Source organism: Anarhichas minor, unplaced genomic scaffold (assembly GCF_050575085.1).
Source record: "Anarhichas minor isolate MPS153535 unplaced genomic scaffold, ASM5057508v1 ptg000014l, whole genome shotgun sequence".
Taxonomy (NCBI): domain Eukaryota; kingdom Metazoa; phylum Chordata; class Actinopteri; order Perciformes; family Anarhichadidae; genus Anarhichas; species Anarhichas minor.
The window spans coordinates 2309799-2325985 of record NW_027466460.1 but is presented as its reverse complement, the minus strand read 5'-3'; the positions used below and the strand labels follow the sequence as shown (position 1 = coordinate 2325985).

At 40.9% G+C, this 16187-nt stretch overlaps 1 protein-coding gene across 4 annotated transcripts; it reads right to left on the bottom strand.

Moving 5' to 3' along the window:
• Positions 1-3704: 3704 nt before the first annotated feature.
• On the bottom strand, positions 3705-15649 carry p2rx3b (purinergic receptor P2X, ligand-gated ion channel, 3b). Of its 4 annotated transcripts, none has more exons than XM_076091062.1 (13): positions 15059-15647; positions 13568-13703; positions 13036-13107; positions 11892-11958; positions 11600-11693; positions 11275-11352; positions 11040-11181; positions 9948-10084; positions 9075-9168; positions 6814-6879; positions 6457-6534; positions 4857-4903; positions 3705-4755 (listed from the first exon to the last, which is right to left on the bottom strand). In XM_076091062.1, exons 1-12 carry the CDS (start codon positions 15178-15180, stop codon positions 4889-4891), a joined length of 1101 nt encoding a protein of 366 aa, XP_075947177.1. In that variant the 5' UTR covers positions 15181-15647; the 3' UTR covers positions 3705-4755; positions 4857-4888. The 4 variants fall into 4 exon arrangements, 2 of the variants coding, with proteins under 2 accessions (XP_075947177.1, XP_075947176.1); XR_012954033.1 differs by having other exon boundaries at positions 4665-4755; positions 6814-6919; positions 15059-15649; XR_012954032.1 differs by lacking the exon at positions 4857-4903 and having other exon boundaries at positions 6814-6919; positions 15059-15648.
• Between the last annotated feature and the right edge of the window lie 538 nt (positions 15650-16187).

The window sequence follows — 16187 nt, the reverse complement described above, 5'->3', positions numbered from 1 at the left end:
TGGTTAGTGGGCTTATTTACAGCGCTGCAAGAATGGGTGCAAGCTTTGTGAGAGAAATTGTCTTTCCCCTTGTTTGTGTTTGGGCCTAAATATGCAGTAAGAAAAAGACACACTTTGATTCGAACACATTTTTGTCTGGAAGTGGAAGACTGGGAAGTATCAGATGTTAGGTCGTCTGAGAGCAGAGCACGCTTTCTATCGCACCAAATTGAGCAAATTCTGATTGTGAAACGAATTATTTTGTGGGTGTTGTGATGCTGAAAACTATTTATCCATCGTTTTATATGCCATTTAATTAGTTTCAAAACACAGAACTGCATGTGATACGAACGGACAGAACAGTACCCGCTATGGGGAAGAATGTAGGGCAACTTAGAGTCGTCAATTAACCTGCATGTCTTTGGACTGTGGGGGAGGACAGAGAACCCGGAGAGAACCCACGCTGACACGGGGAGAACACGCAAACTCCACACAGAAAGGGCCAGCCAGCAGGTTCAAACACGTATTTTTGCACACACATGAAATGTTCTCGAACATGAACGATAACAAACAAATCTCTGTAGGATGACCTGACAATGCTTTCAGAAAGTATTGGCCTTGCAGTCCTCAAATGAATTCTAAGCACATGTGGATAAAATCTGCAAACATTGGACCAAATAAAATCACCATCCGCATATTCAGCAGCAAACGTTACATTTTCTGACTTCTTTTTTGATGATCTTTCAATTGTTTTGTACAGAAATATCATTTCAAACGAATCTCAATTTGGACACCTGAAAAGGCTTACTGTGGACATTTTTCTAACTAGGCTACATGTATTCATTAAAAATGTATATAAGTATATATATGAAATGCAGGTGTGTGAATTAGCTTCTCTGTTCTCTGGCAATGTAAGAGCTAAACCATGGACATATGTAATGCTGAGGGCACCAGGCACCTCAGAAAACAAAGACAATATCCAACATTTCACTGTCATGACTGAAAACCTTTGAAGGGCGATGTGAGTATCACAACAGAGACATGGATCAGGCCGGAGACTGTGGTTGTGGAGTAGTTGCGAGGCTGTTCACAGTGCTTCCTACTTTTTAAAACTGATTTAGTGGGTAAGAGATGATGATTGAGACAATGCATTTATACAGTGAACAGCTTTTATATTAATCTGACAGCTTTAAATTCAGAGATTTGCTGTGTTGCCAGTAAAATTGCCATTATGCCTTTTACATAAAAGTGACCAGGGTCCCTTTTTGGACATGAGACCAAGATGAACGTTTGGGGCTGCATGTCTAACAGGGGGCTCTGCAGACACTATTATTATTATTATTATTACAACATGATAATGTTGCTGTACTCTGTCTGTATCTAGTGCATTCTTCCACCCTTATTTTATATTGAAGTGAAACTCAACACACACACACACCCACCCACACACACACACACACACACACACACACACACACACACACACACACACACACAGAGTACACATCACTGTGCTTGGCTTTGTAAGAGGCTCCATCAGGAACATGAGAAGACATCACATGGTATTGCTATCTTTATTGAATCAGCTTCCTTTCACTCCACATCATCTGCTTAATCTCTTTTCCATGTTTTCCTGTGTGTCATCCATCTTCCATATATGTATCCCCTCCTCTTCATTACATCATTACATATATTTTCTTGCTCTTTACGTATTTGTATTATTATCTTTTTTAAGGCAATTTGGCTCGTTTCCATGAACTGGGATGAAAAAACATCAAAAATAAAGTGAAACCTGCTTCCAGTTAACCCCAGAAGTGCTGCTAAAGTTTATTAGACCATCTCATTGGTGTAGCTTTTCTTTCATACTTACACAAAAACTTGATGTGTTTTTTTTTGTAAACAATGACAAACACAATGCTACTGTTTGGCTATCAAAAAAGCAGCAAAGTATAAGGTATAACAGTGACTGTTGGAATGTTAATAGCTTTGCAAGTATTGGACCAATTTTGACCTGACGTTGGTGCTAGATGAAAGGTTAGGGGAGGCAACAACCATCCTCTGGGGAACATGAAAGTCTGTACCAAATGTTCATGTCAATCCATCCAATAGTTGTTAAGATATTTCTAGACACAGGTCAGTCTCTAAATGCTTTGCTCAACTGGAGACTGAAGACAGTCTCTCTGGTTCGTTGCTTAAACTGTGTGGAAACAATCACAGAGTTTAAAAAACCTGGCTCCCCAGAGCCGTGTCCCAGACAACGTCGACCATTATTAGCGCTATCCCCACCTGGCACCCCAGTTCGACCCCATGCATGTAGATGAACGGTTGTGATTGGTCTGTTCAAATCCAGAACATGGAAGTGGCGTAGGTTTGTCAGCGGCCGTTCTGGCCACCGTTCTAGCAATAAATACGACTCTGGACAAGTGGTCAATTCTTCTCCTCAATGACTCCAATTCTTCTACAACTTTCTTTTCCAACCATGGAATTGTGTTGTGACCATCTCATATGGAACAATTGAATCATCAAAGACCACCATACAAATGATTTGACAACCACGGGTGAGAATTACATGTTACACGTAATCCACAGCAATTTCTTTGAATGCATGCCTGCCGTGCGTGAGAGCTGCCCATACAGAACATATAGGCAGAACCTATTTGGAAAGTTACAGAACTGCAGCCAATGATGCTTATAGATTCTGGGAAAGTTCAAATCTTCCTGGTTTAACAAGGCTGAGAGGCTACAGCCATGCTAGTGGTGCTGTTCCCTAGGCACAGTGGGGCTTCGAACTAAATGCTATATGTTAGTTTAGGGAGTGGCAGACAGGGTGGTGGTTCCTACTTTCAAAAAGGGGGACCAGAGAGTGTTCTCCAATTATCGGGGTATCACACTGCTCAGCCTGCCATGGGAAAGTTTGTTCCAGGGTGCCGGGAAGGAGACTCCGACCGATTGTCGAACCTCAGAACCAGGAGGAGCATGAGATGGACAGGCGGGTCGGTGCGGAAAATGATTCTGTTGCAGTACCGCAGTTGACCACGGAGATACATTGGCAGCAAGCCTGACTTCTGGTGCTGTAGCAGTGGCCCCTGCACACACCCATTGTACACCCACACAGGTGATTTGATTTATTTTGATTTATAATTACCTCCACACAGGACTGTTTGGCGTGTACTAGATCTATAATAGAGCCCTGATCCAATTCAAAAGTGAGAGCAATTTTAGAAACTGCACCCTGACCCGGCCCACACCAGGCCAATCAGGTTAGGGCAGAGAATCAGATGTAGACTGTGGGTATAAGCCTGCCATTGACAATGTATCTCATGCAGGATTCTCCTCCCATACTGCTATCTGCTATCTATTTTGCAAGGGCACCGTCCCTGCATCCTGTGCTTAGCACCGCCCAAGACGATTGGGATTGGTTGAAAGAAATACAAACAAGCCAGAGTGTTTTATTCCCCTCATAACAGAATGATAGTGGGTGCTGCCAGACCTGTGTTCAGCCCTCACATAATGCTGTGGAGATATGTGAGACGAGGCGCGTACACACGTTTTTCATTCATCCACACACACACAAGTACATATTCCGAATAGCGTGCTCTCCATCACTGCTGTGGCTATATCCAGCTTGTTATCATCCAAGACAAAATGGCTGCTTTTATCAAACCAAACCACAGTGCAGCTCCATTACCCAGAGTAAATCTATCAGAAAAGAAACCACAAGAGAGTTAATAAAGAAGGCCAAGCGAGTGAATTAATTCATGCCACTTGTCTTGTTTATTTTTGTTTTAGTCTCACAAAGCCCTTCATAGCATAGCTGTGGTGCATTACAGTAGTTTCAATGCAAGTTACAAAACAAGCGAAGAGAGCTCAAACCTGAAATCTTTCTCAGGTTAAATTCCTTTTTTAAAGGTGCAAGATACAACATTAGGAGCATTTCGATTGCCTCTCAACGGCCCTCAAAATGGCTACGCCTGAGCCAATGGCTTGTAGCTAACGATGCTAACAGTGATAACAGTACAAAGTACGGCAACAGTGCTGCAGAGCTAACGGTGTTTACCTGAGGGCGAACCGGAGGGTGGATGCTAAGCTTCGGTTGGGACGGCGTTATCAACTGTAACCGCCGTATGAGAGCAGTGCAGAGCAGCGGCCATGAGCTAACCAGTGGGGCATGCTCACATGCACTAACATGCACTAAAAGGTATGCGTGCTACCGGCCTCCCTCTCAACAAAGCAAGGAGAAGCTCTGATCAACACACACAGAGGGAGAGAGACTTCATTCTCTGTTCACATAGACATTCCTCCTGTATATCGTTACATAGATGATTGTTTGATGATATGTTAATGCTCTGCATGTTATATCATGCTCCTTTAAACACAAACTGCTTTTTTTCCTGCTCAGAAAATCAAGCCAATATCACATGCCAAAAGTGTCACCATGCAAGACACTTTTGCTTTTGTATTTGAGTATTTGAAACATTTAATAATAACTTATCAACAATTCAAGTTTCTTCACATGTTTTTTGACATTGACAAACATAAACAATTTTAGTTTTTTTGAATGTGTAAAAATTGATGAAACTTAAAAACATTTTGAGAGAAACCCAACCTAAATCTGTCTTCCTCAATCCACTGCTCCCTGCTCCTGTCCATTTAGCTGTAATGTTCAATAGAAAATGCCCCCGAGTCACTGGACCGCATGATGGCCTCGTTATGTCTGAGTGACAGCTGGGAGCGGTACAACCCATTGCTTTGGAAATCCAGCGGGCTGTCCGACACCTACAGTATATGAGAGAGAGGGAGACATGTTGCTCTTTAGTATATTATCACACATATTGTCATCTGTCAAATCCTTTTTCATGTCTTGGCTGTTTGCATACCCGTGTTGTAGTACTCGAGATCGGCCTTGGTCTCAACACCACTTTGGCTATATTAAGAATGCAGGCAAATCCGACATGTTTCTCAAAAATAAGACAGACTGTTCACATTGTTATTTGCAAGTGATCCAATCAGATCAACGTGTCCACACATCAAAAACCTATATGAATGGGTTTCTGTGGTAACAACTTAGGTTTCAATAACTATGTAGCTGCACTGGTGGCAAGGCTTTCCAATGAGGAAGCATTCACCATCTAAACAATGCATTGTGAAATTGCTGTAGTACATTGTAAATTGCGAGAGCAAGCAACAGACAGACAAAGCAGAGTGAAAGTGAAAGTGCCAGCAGACATTTTATTCCAGCGTCTGTCCATGGACTGTTTTGTTGCTTGTAGTAACATGGATTCTGCTCAGCACTTCCACACTTTGAAATCGCCGGGAATCTTATTGGAATCGCATTTCAAACCAACTCCAAACATCACATTTCATGTGTTTTTTTTAGGTCCAGACTTTCTAAAATCAATCTAGATATGCCAAAAAACGGATTGGAGCTTGCCGTCTGAACAAGGCTGTTTTAAAGGCCTCGTCTCGGTTTCAGACAATGAGGACTGAGGATTTTATTTCAAGACCAGTCAAGTCAACCATATCTGCAGGGATATCACTAAATTGCCTCTGTGTGTATATGTCTGACTTATTTGTTAACATCATTAGGTCTACTGTGATTGGATGTAATAACCACCATTCACACTCTCTCCAAGGTAAAGGTTTTGTTAGGTCTTGTTTGCTCACTTGACGATTGTATTAAAACTGAATATGAATAAACGTGATTTTCTTTTACTTGCTTGTGTGTGCCCTCTCTTTCACACAAAGTGAAAAAATATGCCGCCATCTCTTCCATTTTCACAGGTGTGGTGGTCCCTCCCTTCATTCACTATTGAGGGTGAGAAGAGTCCAGCGTTCCACGCTCAACTTTTTGACTATTCGTCAGTGTGAGGGCACTTATGTTCTATTTACCCAAAAGGGTTTAGGTGGTCTAACAACAACACTGGCTACATACATTCAAATTTAAATTCTACCACCCTTCACCTTATTCAGAAACTTATACCTATGCTGCTTATTCAGTAAATAAACTGGTGCCATTTTGGATGTTATAAGTGCATTAATCACATAAATGATTGAATGTCACATTTAGTGAACATGAAGTGTTGCTTTTATTAACAAAGCTGCAGAGAATTATCACCCGACTCTGCTTCCCCTCTCAGCTCTATCAGGAGCCTTTTAGCCTCTTTTGGCTCATAGTTTTGTTTTTCTGACCCGCAACTCTACTCTCATCAAACCGCCCAGCAGGCAGGGGTTTACTGTGAAAAAGCTCTAAAAGCCTTCTGTACACTTCCTGCTCAGCACCAAACAGTATACGGATACAGTTGGAGACTAGCTGCTGCTCATAGTGGAGCCCAAAGTGAATATTGGACTTACGGTACAACTTTAAAGGATGCTAATGCTACTGTTGAGTTTTCAGCAAAATCAATAATGCAGCTTTAATGAAATATGCTTCACATATTTGTGATAACCAACACTAATAAGCATGAGCGGGTATTTTACCTCTTCAAATTTCTTGGCCTTGTACTGCTCCGCTCCTTTCAGGAAGTTCAGCAGTATGATGTCACACAACACGGTGCCCTAAATGATTATAATAATATTAATATTAATAATAATCACCTTAGTTCATAAAGCATTCAACAAAGCAAGAGTAGAGATGAAAATATAAAGATTCAACCCAACAGTAGCCCCAAATTTCTGATGTTTATGCAGCAAAGGTCAACTTGTCATGAGATAATGCTCAAAAACAGAGGTAAAAGGAGAATGTTTGGCTCCATATCAGTTCTGAGAAAAAATACAAAAGTATGAAATTAAAGAGTATTTTTCACACTGGTTGTGTCAAGTATAAGTAAAACTCACCACTCCCACTGACGTGAAGGCTGCCACCATGTTGATGAGTGTAGGGATCATGTTGAACTTCCCTGCCTGCAGAGTAATTGTAGTTTATCTCAGCAGGCTTCGGTCCCTTGGGTAGGACTAGCACATTATCCATGTACTACAATAAATAACTTCTGTTCATCTCCCAACTCCCCTAAGTTTACCTTAGTGAGTAATGTAATGGCCAATGTCGAGACTCTTCAATTAAAAGACCACATACCTTATATTGAAAGGTTGATGAATCCTGATAATTGAATTTCATTGATCATAGCTACTTTATCACTTAATATTATGATAGAGACAATGGGCCTTATCTAAACGATCTATAGTGCACGGTCTAAAGTGATGGTGCATGTGTCCAACTCCACCTGTGATAGTTTAACGGTAAATGATCTTGGCCAAAGTAAAGCGCAAGTAGCAAAGGGGTTGTATTTAGCCTCTAGGTGTGTTTTGGGCGTAACATAGATTAAACCAATCAGTGTCATCTCCCATTCCCTTTAAAAGCATTGCTATTCAAATGGCAAATTCAGAAAATTAAAGAAGTGAGCTGCAGTAAAAATGTTGTTCATTTTGGATGGATTGAATCAGAGTATTTCAATTGATAAAAACATGATATAAATCCTTTTACAATACATTTGGACTTTACAACCCTCTGGTGTTATTGGATATGTTTGGATCAGACAAGACAGAAACAATCCTACACAGCTACCACTGGAATCTATTTCTACAAATAGTATAATACTAATAACATCAGCATAGCCTGATCTTATATGCAACTGTGCAGAAATACCGGCTCTAAATAGAATGAATAGACATGCTGCGCAGCATTCAAATGTTGATTTAGAATTTGAATGTCAACATTATGAATGAAGCTTTGAAGCTTCCAACTATTCATTACTGCCCTAGAATTGTCTTGTATTGATGTCATTCATTTTCATATTTATTCATATTGTCTTTACTGATTGGGAAGGCACTGTGTTTACTATTTGTCACTGTCAATTGATGGTGGGTGCTGAATTTAGAGGCTGCATTATGCACAGACTTGCAGCCAGCTGTTTGTGATGCACGGAAACTTCAGCCTCAATCTGCCTGTTAGTGGGAGAGGACCCGCAAACTTTGAAGTAGCACCACAAGAGGCATAACAACAGCTCTCGTGGACTCATCATGACACATTTTCTCAGAAAAAATGTGTGGGGGAAGCCTCTGAGTGTGTGACAGAGGATTTTGGGTTTTCCTTAACACAAACAAAAACATCTCTTAAATTGGGGCATAAAAATTCACTCAAAATGTCCGTTGTGAACCTCCCTATGTAGGCGCATCTTACTTTCTGAATAATGTGCCCTGTTCATAGTTGGAAATACCAGTTTTTGTTTTCAAATGAAGCACTTTCACTTTCTGCTGCCTCAAGATAACAATACGCAAACAATGTGCCTGACCACACCTCATTTTGATACCAACACGCCCATGGACGCACAGATGGACACAAGCGCTACTTACACAACGTGGGCGTGAAAATGACAACTTCGTCAGTCTAAACGTAGCTATGACAGCACTGTGCGCCGCTTTGCCCCAGGTGTAAGATAAGGCCCAATATCTATATCCAACATATTCTCACACCAATGCTTCAAATATCGCAGCTTGGTCAGCGCTTCAAAGCTTTAAAACATGATGCTCTACGTACCCCTCTAGCATCAGCTTCGCATGCGTCAATATATGCTCGTTAAGCGCATAATGTCTTTTCAAAATAAACTTCCATCTTCACATCAAGTTTAGGCAAAAACAACATTTAGAAAAACAGCATGGTTGACATTTACTTAACTAACGACTCACATCACTACCAAGTGACTAACGACTCACATGACTAGCGAGTGACAAACAAATCATGTGACAAGCGACTCACTCTTTTAGTTTCCCACAGGACACGTTATTTAAGGCGTTGGGAGTGAGACCAGGTTGCTATCTCAATGTCCCATGTCCAATTATTCTGCTATTCTGTAATGCTAAACAAGGTATTTGTAACAGGCCTACCCAAGAGGTTTAAAAAGATGGAGAAGTATTGTGCATAAAAATACATTTAATGGCAACTGGTGTCATTAAATGTATTTTTGTACAATATAAGAAGGAACAAGAAGCTTCAATGTTGAGGTGTCAAAACAACTACATTCATATCTATATCTCTAAATTCATTGTTACCAATAGAAAGTATGTTATACACACGTTGATACACGTTAATATATACTCACATTTCCATTGACCAGAACATCAAACCTAATAGCATAGGCTTTGACCAGAGTGCGGTAGTCCGTCCCATTCTCCATCTTATAATATTTGGCAAACCTGTCCAGACAGACAAATCACACCAGTCTTATATTAAGATAAATCACTTTTAAGCTTATGGATCAGTGAGCATCTAAGACCCATTTCTTTGTTGTCATAGATATATAGTAAATTATTATGTACATGTCACATTTGAAAGCATTGTAGCACTTTTCAAAGGGTCAAGAGAGCAAATAACCACAAAGGTAAAAGCTCTAACAGCCTGATACAAAACAGAAACAAAAAATGAACAAAATCCATAAATGAAGGTGTTGGACTTGAGGGTGATAGTAGCCTCTGTAGCTAAATGGTTCAGTAGTTTCCCACCGCAGTCAAAGACAAGTTTTCTCGTTGAGTTCTCTGAATGGAACCTATCAGTCATTAAAAAAGCAAGCACTCCAATTTGTTTTTTTAATATTGCCACATGTACAGAGACACATTCACACACATTCACAAACCGTAGGCACAGCTTATGGGAGCAATTTGGGGTTTAGTGTCTTTCCCAAGGACACATCGACATGGATCGATCCTCTGATTGAAGGACGACCCTCTCTAAAACTGGCTGTGCATATCCCATGCCAGTTTGTAGGATGCTTTCTATTGCTCCTCTGTAAAAGCAGTGTGTTTACTTTTTCATGATCTTATTAAGGATCCAGCACCCAGTCTTCAAGGACCAAATGAAATGATTGCATAGATTTTTTATTTTTCTTGTCAGAACTTGTGATTTATTGATTGCTGTTGGGATGTAAAGAGAGTTTGAAGAAATATAACACAAAAGGTTGCTAATATACAATACCTACCTGAAATTGTAGCCCGGTGAGACAGCGTTCTTCTGTGACATGGCATCCAGTCGGGTGAATGAGTACGAGGGGTTGCACTGGTCATCTGACTTGTCCAGATTACATATCCAGCCGATCTTTATTCCAATCACTCCCCCCTGACAGAATGTTCAAAATACGAGAGGCACGTGGATCAGTGTGTTTGTGCTCAACCCTGTCTCCTAGGAATTGCATTTACATACAACTAATTTGCACTGACTGGTATATTTGGAAGAAATGTTGCTCTGTCTGTGTATCAGTCACAAGTTACATTTTTTGTGTCTCATATGCAGGAAAAAGGGTAACATTTTGAATGCACAGAAAAACAGAAAATACCTTGCTTCATGCAAGACTTAAAAAGGCAGGTTGCACACATAACGACTGTAGAGAAAGTTTTGAATATGATTTGGGCGTGACTGCTGATACTTGACTTCCGTTGGAGTTGAAGTCGGGGTCAGTTGATGTTGGTAGTTGGCAGATAAAATCATACAGTGTGTGACAGGGGTAGAAGTAACAAATTATATTTACTCTTGTTACTGTTACAACGTTTTTTCTGAGTGTACTTGTACTTTTTTTGTATTTATAAAAACTTTTACTTTGACTTTATTCATTTTTATTCATTTATTTTTACTCATTCTGGGTTTTGTGGAAGTGTGTGTGTGTTTATTTGTGCTTTAGAACATAACCCCCATTCAAAAATCAGAAACAATAACGTTTTATTTCTCTGATTCATTGCTTTGTTCTCACTAATGGCACACGTCAACTGCCAGAACGCCAGGGGTTACTGACCAGTGGCTCACTGGCCAGTGGCTCACTGTGTTGTCTGGTGTATTAACTTACTAGTTTACAACTTGAAAAGTGTCTTTAGACTTGAGTTACAAGAGACCAAACTTGACTTGACACGCAAAGTCTCCGATTTGACTCTCTAATGTCCCAAAAATCCCAGAACAATAACAATAACAAAAAACACTGTTGACACAACTTTGAAGGGGAAATGCTGTGTCATTGTAATGACCAGAAAACCATCTGCCTTGACTTCTCTTTCAAAGACATGACTCGGACTCCTGACTCTACCTTGTCGGCCAGCTTGGTGAAGTTCTGCTGTGCGTAGCGGACCACGTCTCCCACTCTGAAGATGGGGCAGTAGGTGTTGTTGACCATGTCAAAGTTACATTTTTCTATGTAAGTGTTAGTGATGGTAGTCAGGAAGTTCCCTCTGCACACATACAGACATATCATCAAATCAACATGTCATACTTCAGTGTCGTCGTCATTACCATCATCATATTTAAAATCACAATTGTCATACTTAGTGTAGTTGAAGGTTGGAAAGCGGATGCTGTTCTTAATGAAAATGGTGAAATTCTCCACCTCCATCATTGGCGTACTGAAAGAGAGGGGAAGGGAGGAGCGTAGAAGAAGAGAAAAGACAGATAGACGTGCAAACAGCATTGTGTTTGAATATGTTATCTTCACCAGCCTCACAAAGGCGGCAAACAATCTCTTTGATTATCATCGTGTTAAGACTCGGTTTCTACCAATGGACACATTTCTGTCCAACTCCACTGTACTGAGCCGTCTGAACAATGGCTCTCTATCAAAAGCTCTCTATCACATGCACGGTATCGTCTTACGTCTTGATGGTGTCGATCTCAGCAGGACACCATCCTTTTATCTCACACATCTTGACCGTGGCGTTGAACGGAACACATTTCCCTGTCAGGATTCCTGAGCAGGAAAAGAAAAGCTTTCATGCTAACTGCAAAACCAAAAAAATGAATAAATACCAGTTCTAACAGAGGAATTCAACACATATGCATACGTGTAATAATGATAATAATAATTATACATTGTTGTCATTAATTATGTTCCAAAGTTTTATCAAATATGATGAGAGAAGAAAAAGAAACAGAAAGAAGTTCTCACCATAACTTCCTGGCTTGTTATGCTTTTCGCAGTTACTGTCCTGCTTACAAATATACTTCTTCTCACTCTGGATATACACAATCACACACACACACACACACACACACACACACACACACACACAGACAACACACATTAGAGCCGAATCAATAATTATTTTGCATTAACAATGGATGAAATGACGTGCGTAATGTGTGAGCCATCACTCGTAACTGCCGTTCGATTTTAGCGTCTTTAAGCTCATGGCTTTGGTTTTATGGCCACAACTTAAATGGTTTGGTTCAATGTCAGAGTCCTCGTTAGCGTCATTTCCAGCAGCAGGCAGCTGTCTTCAGCAAGCTCTACTAAACCGACTCACTTCACTACCTGCCCAGCACCAAACAGCAGACAGACACAGGTAGAGACTAGCTGGTGAACATAGTGGAGCATTTAGCTGCTGAGGAGACAGAACTACATACAGAAAACATCTCACATTAAATGCTCAGCAAGAGAGGAGAGGTTACATGATATTGTGGGATCTCAGTACAGTCTTGCTCTATGCGCCTTAATGTGCTTCTAACAGACTACTAGAGACGGGTCTGTTGGGACTGGGTGAGCAGTACACTGCAAATACACGCCAAACTACAATTCACCGGTGAAGGAAGGCGCTTTCTTGGTGACACCAAGGTCCTGATGTTGTCTACAGTACCATCCTTTTCCAGTCATCCAGTTTAGCTCTGAATGGTTCTTTTTGTTGAACCTTAGATTATGGTACTGGTGATAATGACATCATATCCAGTAACATAGTAGTTTAGTATCGGTGAGTGTTGTGTCCATATTACATGTTTTTGAAATAGATATGATATGAATTATTACAAGTGAATAATGTATTTTTGTTAAATCAGTATGTTAACGGTAATAGCAGTGGTAGCAACAGTTAGCAACAGTGATTGCAGTGAGACAGAACGCAATGCAAAATTATGAGGGGGCATGAATGTGTACAATGTCCATGGAAACATGCAAAACTGAGAATTAGCTTCCTTATTTATTTCGGAATGCACCTTAATGCCGATGTACACTAGTTGTAATGTGGTAGAGGTATTAATAATTGTGATGTACTAATAATTGTATTAGTATTGCAGTAACAGTAGTGACAGTAACTGACCTCAGGACAGTATCCTTGGACTTGGTTCTCTGTAGTTATCATTTTGGTGATGATGCAGAAGACTGAAGCTCCCTGTGGAAAACACATATATAGCACATAACCATGAATGTATACTACTGTCAATCACCTGTCCATCCATCCCCCATCCATCCCCCATCCGTCCATCCAGCCCCCCATCCATCCGTCCATCCATCTATCCATCCGTCCATCCATCCATCTATCCATCCATCCATTACCGATCCGTCCATCCATCCAGCCCCCCATCCATCCCCCATCCGTCCATCCAGCCCCCCATCCATCCGTCCATCCATCTATCCATCCGTCCATCCGTCCATCCATCCATCCATTACCGATCCGTCCATCCATCCAGCCCCCCATCCATCCATCCGTCCATCCGTCTACCCATCCGTCCGTCTATCCATCCCCCCATCCATCCGTCCATCCATCCATCCGTCCGTCCATCCATCCGTCCATCCATCCATCCATCCGTCCATCCATCCATCCGTCCGTCCATCCATCCATCCATCCATACCTGTGTAGGAGTGACGTAGTCTGCAACATCCATGACCTTGTCATTGTAGATTCCAAAACCTTTGACCTTGGTCATCACTGAGGATTCAATAGCAGTGTCTCTCACTTGGTAGGCCTTCTCATTGACAAACACCCACCTGAAGCACGCACACACACACACACACACACACACACACACACACACACACACACACACACACACACACACACACACACACACAAAATGTGAGATTAAGCTAAAACTGAAACGTTATGCCTGTGCAATAAAGGGCAAGATGGCTCCCGAAAGTGTGTGATTTCCTCATCAGGGTGTACACATAGGCCCTGTGCGGACACCCGCATTCTGTAGTGGACTTGTTACTTGTCCACTACCTACGAGGGATACGCTACAAGGAGTACGCTACAAGGGGTACGCTATAAGGGGTACGCTACAATAGATACGCTACAAGAGATAGCAATCTATTGTGCATGTGTGGAACGCGTCCTCAGGGAAAACAATATAATCAGAACTACGGTGTGTAAATGTTGTATGAATGTTAGATAGTCCTGATGGGCAGGTGGCACCTTGCATGGTAGCCCCCCTCATCAGTGTATGAATAAATGAGGACATGTAGTGTTAAAGAGCTTTGAGTGGTCGGAAGACTAAATTTACCATTTCAGTACCAAGTCGCCCTTTCCAACATCAGGAACTTGTTAAAAAACTTTCACAACTACATGCTAAACATCTTAGAGGAGACGCATAGCAAGACGATGTGCGGTCTTACTAAATATCCTGGGCAACAGCTATTTTACACTCTACCAGAACAACGGCCATGGCTACGCTTTAGAAGCATTCGTCCCGAAAGTTAATGTGTCAGCATGCAGACACACATTCAGACAGTACTGTCAAAGGACGGATAAAATCGTGACACACTACAGTATGTGGCGGCTTTGAGAGCCTCAGCTATGCCATGTGATTGTCAACAACTGGTAAGTGAGATGATATGAGATATGCTAATTGCTAATAGTTAACTCGGTGCTGTATAGGAGTTACTACTGGAAGAAGATCTCAAAGTGAACAAGCCCTGACAGTTGCATGCCAAGTTTAGACTGCGGTTAAGAATGTCACGTTGTTTTTTACAGACTGCCCACTCACAGAACCTAAAGGGAAACTAGGAAACTACTAGTCACTTAATTTGTTAACACAAGGCTTTCAAAGATACAATTATTGTTAAAAAATTGCAATGTAAAACTGAGAGCAGACTGAGAGCAGATTTGTCTGTGGCAGGCTTTATACACCTTTACATATATCTATATATTGAGTTTAGTTAAATTAATCCTAATTTGATCATTGTCATGATTAACTAGAAATTGCAATACAATCAAACCTAAAAAACCCTACCTTCAGTTACATTTATGCTACATAAACACAAAAGATATATGCGTGATCCAACCAGGCCAAATTAAATAGTGCATAAACCTAAAATACACCAGAATGAAGGGAAATACTCACCCGATGAAGTAAGTGATGATGAGGAGTTGGACGACACGGTTGATGATGCCGATGGTCCAGCTCTTCACTACCACTGACTTTGTGGTTTCATAGGTGAAGAAGTCTTTTATACAAGACCACATCTTAGCTGTATGTGTGTGAGTAAAAACAAAGAAAGCTTGTGTTTGTGTATTTTCTGTATGCGGTAGGAATATAAAGCAAATTACAGAAATATGAAGAAAATTACACTGCGTATGGATTATGGATATAAAGGCTGAAATTGAACTCCAAATGAAGCAGCTGTTGGTGTGTGTGCTACAGCAAATACAGATGTCGGTCCCCAACTGTGGCTGAAGTCTTCATTCTTATTTTGTGTTGGGAAAAAAAAGAAATGGATGTTTTAGGTCCAACGCTGAGAGCTGTATCCAGATATCCAAGAGCTGTATCTCTTCTTCTTCATGGAAACCGGTCTTCAGGTAATGCTCTCTTCCTGTGACTTCATGTATGATGTTGACTAACAGGTCAACAAGTAAACAGCTTTCTCTCTCTCTTTTCTCTATGTCTCTCTCTTCACCCACTCTGCCCGTCTCTTTCTGCCTCCTCTCTCTCTCTCGTTTATCTCTGACTCTCTGCCCCACCCGATTAGCTAAACCACTCCTCAAAGTCTCCCTCCTTCCTTCTGCTCAGCACACCGTGGATGTTCATGGTCAAGATTTGTGCACAGCATTCTGAGTTTCTAGATTAAAGGAAGGACATAAGCTGTGTGATCAGTCTCAAATCTGATTTCAGATTTCTTTGTGATATGGTTAGGCTGGCAACGAGAGGTCTTCGAAAGTTCTTTTTCAAATAAAGAGAAGACCCAATCCAAAAGGGACCCAAGGACACAGATCCCCTACCCCAGGGGTATTCAATTTAATTTCCAAAAGGTCCAGATTGACAAAATCTCCTCGTGCAAAGGTCTGGAACATTACAATAATATCTAACTTGCACTATTTAGTACCATATATATATATATATATATATATTCAAGAAGTCTAGTAGTAGTAACGTCTCTGTGTAGTCAACAACTGTGAAATCAAATAAAGAAAGTACACATCAATTATATTTTAACAATTATTATTCTCAGTTTTCAAATTTAACTGGATGGATT

Coding starts and splice junctions, on each gene's coding strand:
- p2rx3b (XM_076091061.1), bottom strand. CDS start 15,180: ATGTGGTCTTGTATAAAAGACTTCTTCACCTATGAAACCACAAAGTCA. Junction 9,169..9,947: donor TCACCGGGCTACAATTTCAG/GTAGGTATTGTA, acceptor CTGTCTGGACAG/GTTTGCCAAATATTATAAGA. Junction 6,535..6,813: donor CCTTCACGTCAGTGGGAGTG/GTGAGTTTTACT, acceptor ATAATCATTTAG/GGCACCGTGTTGTGTGACAT.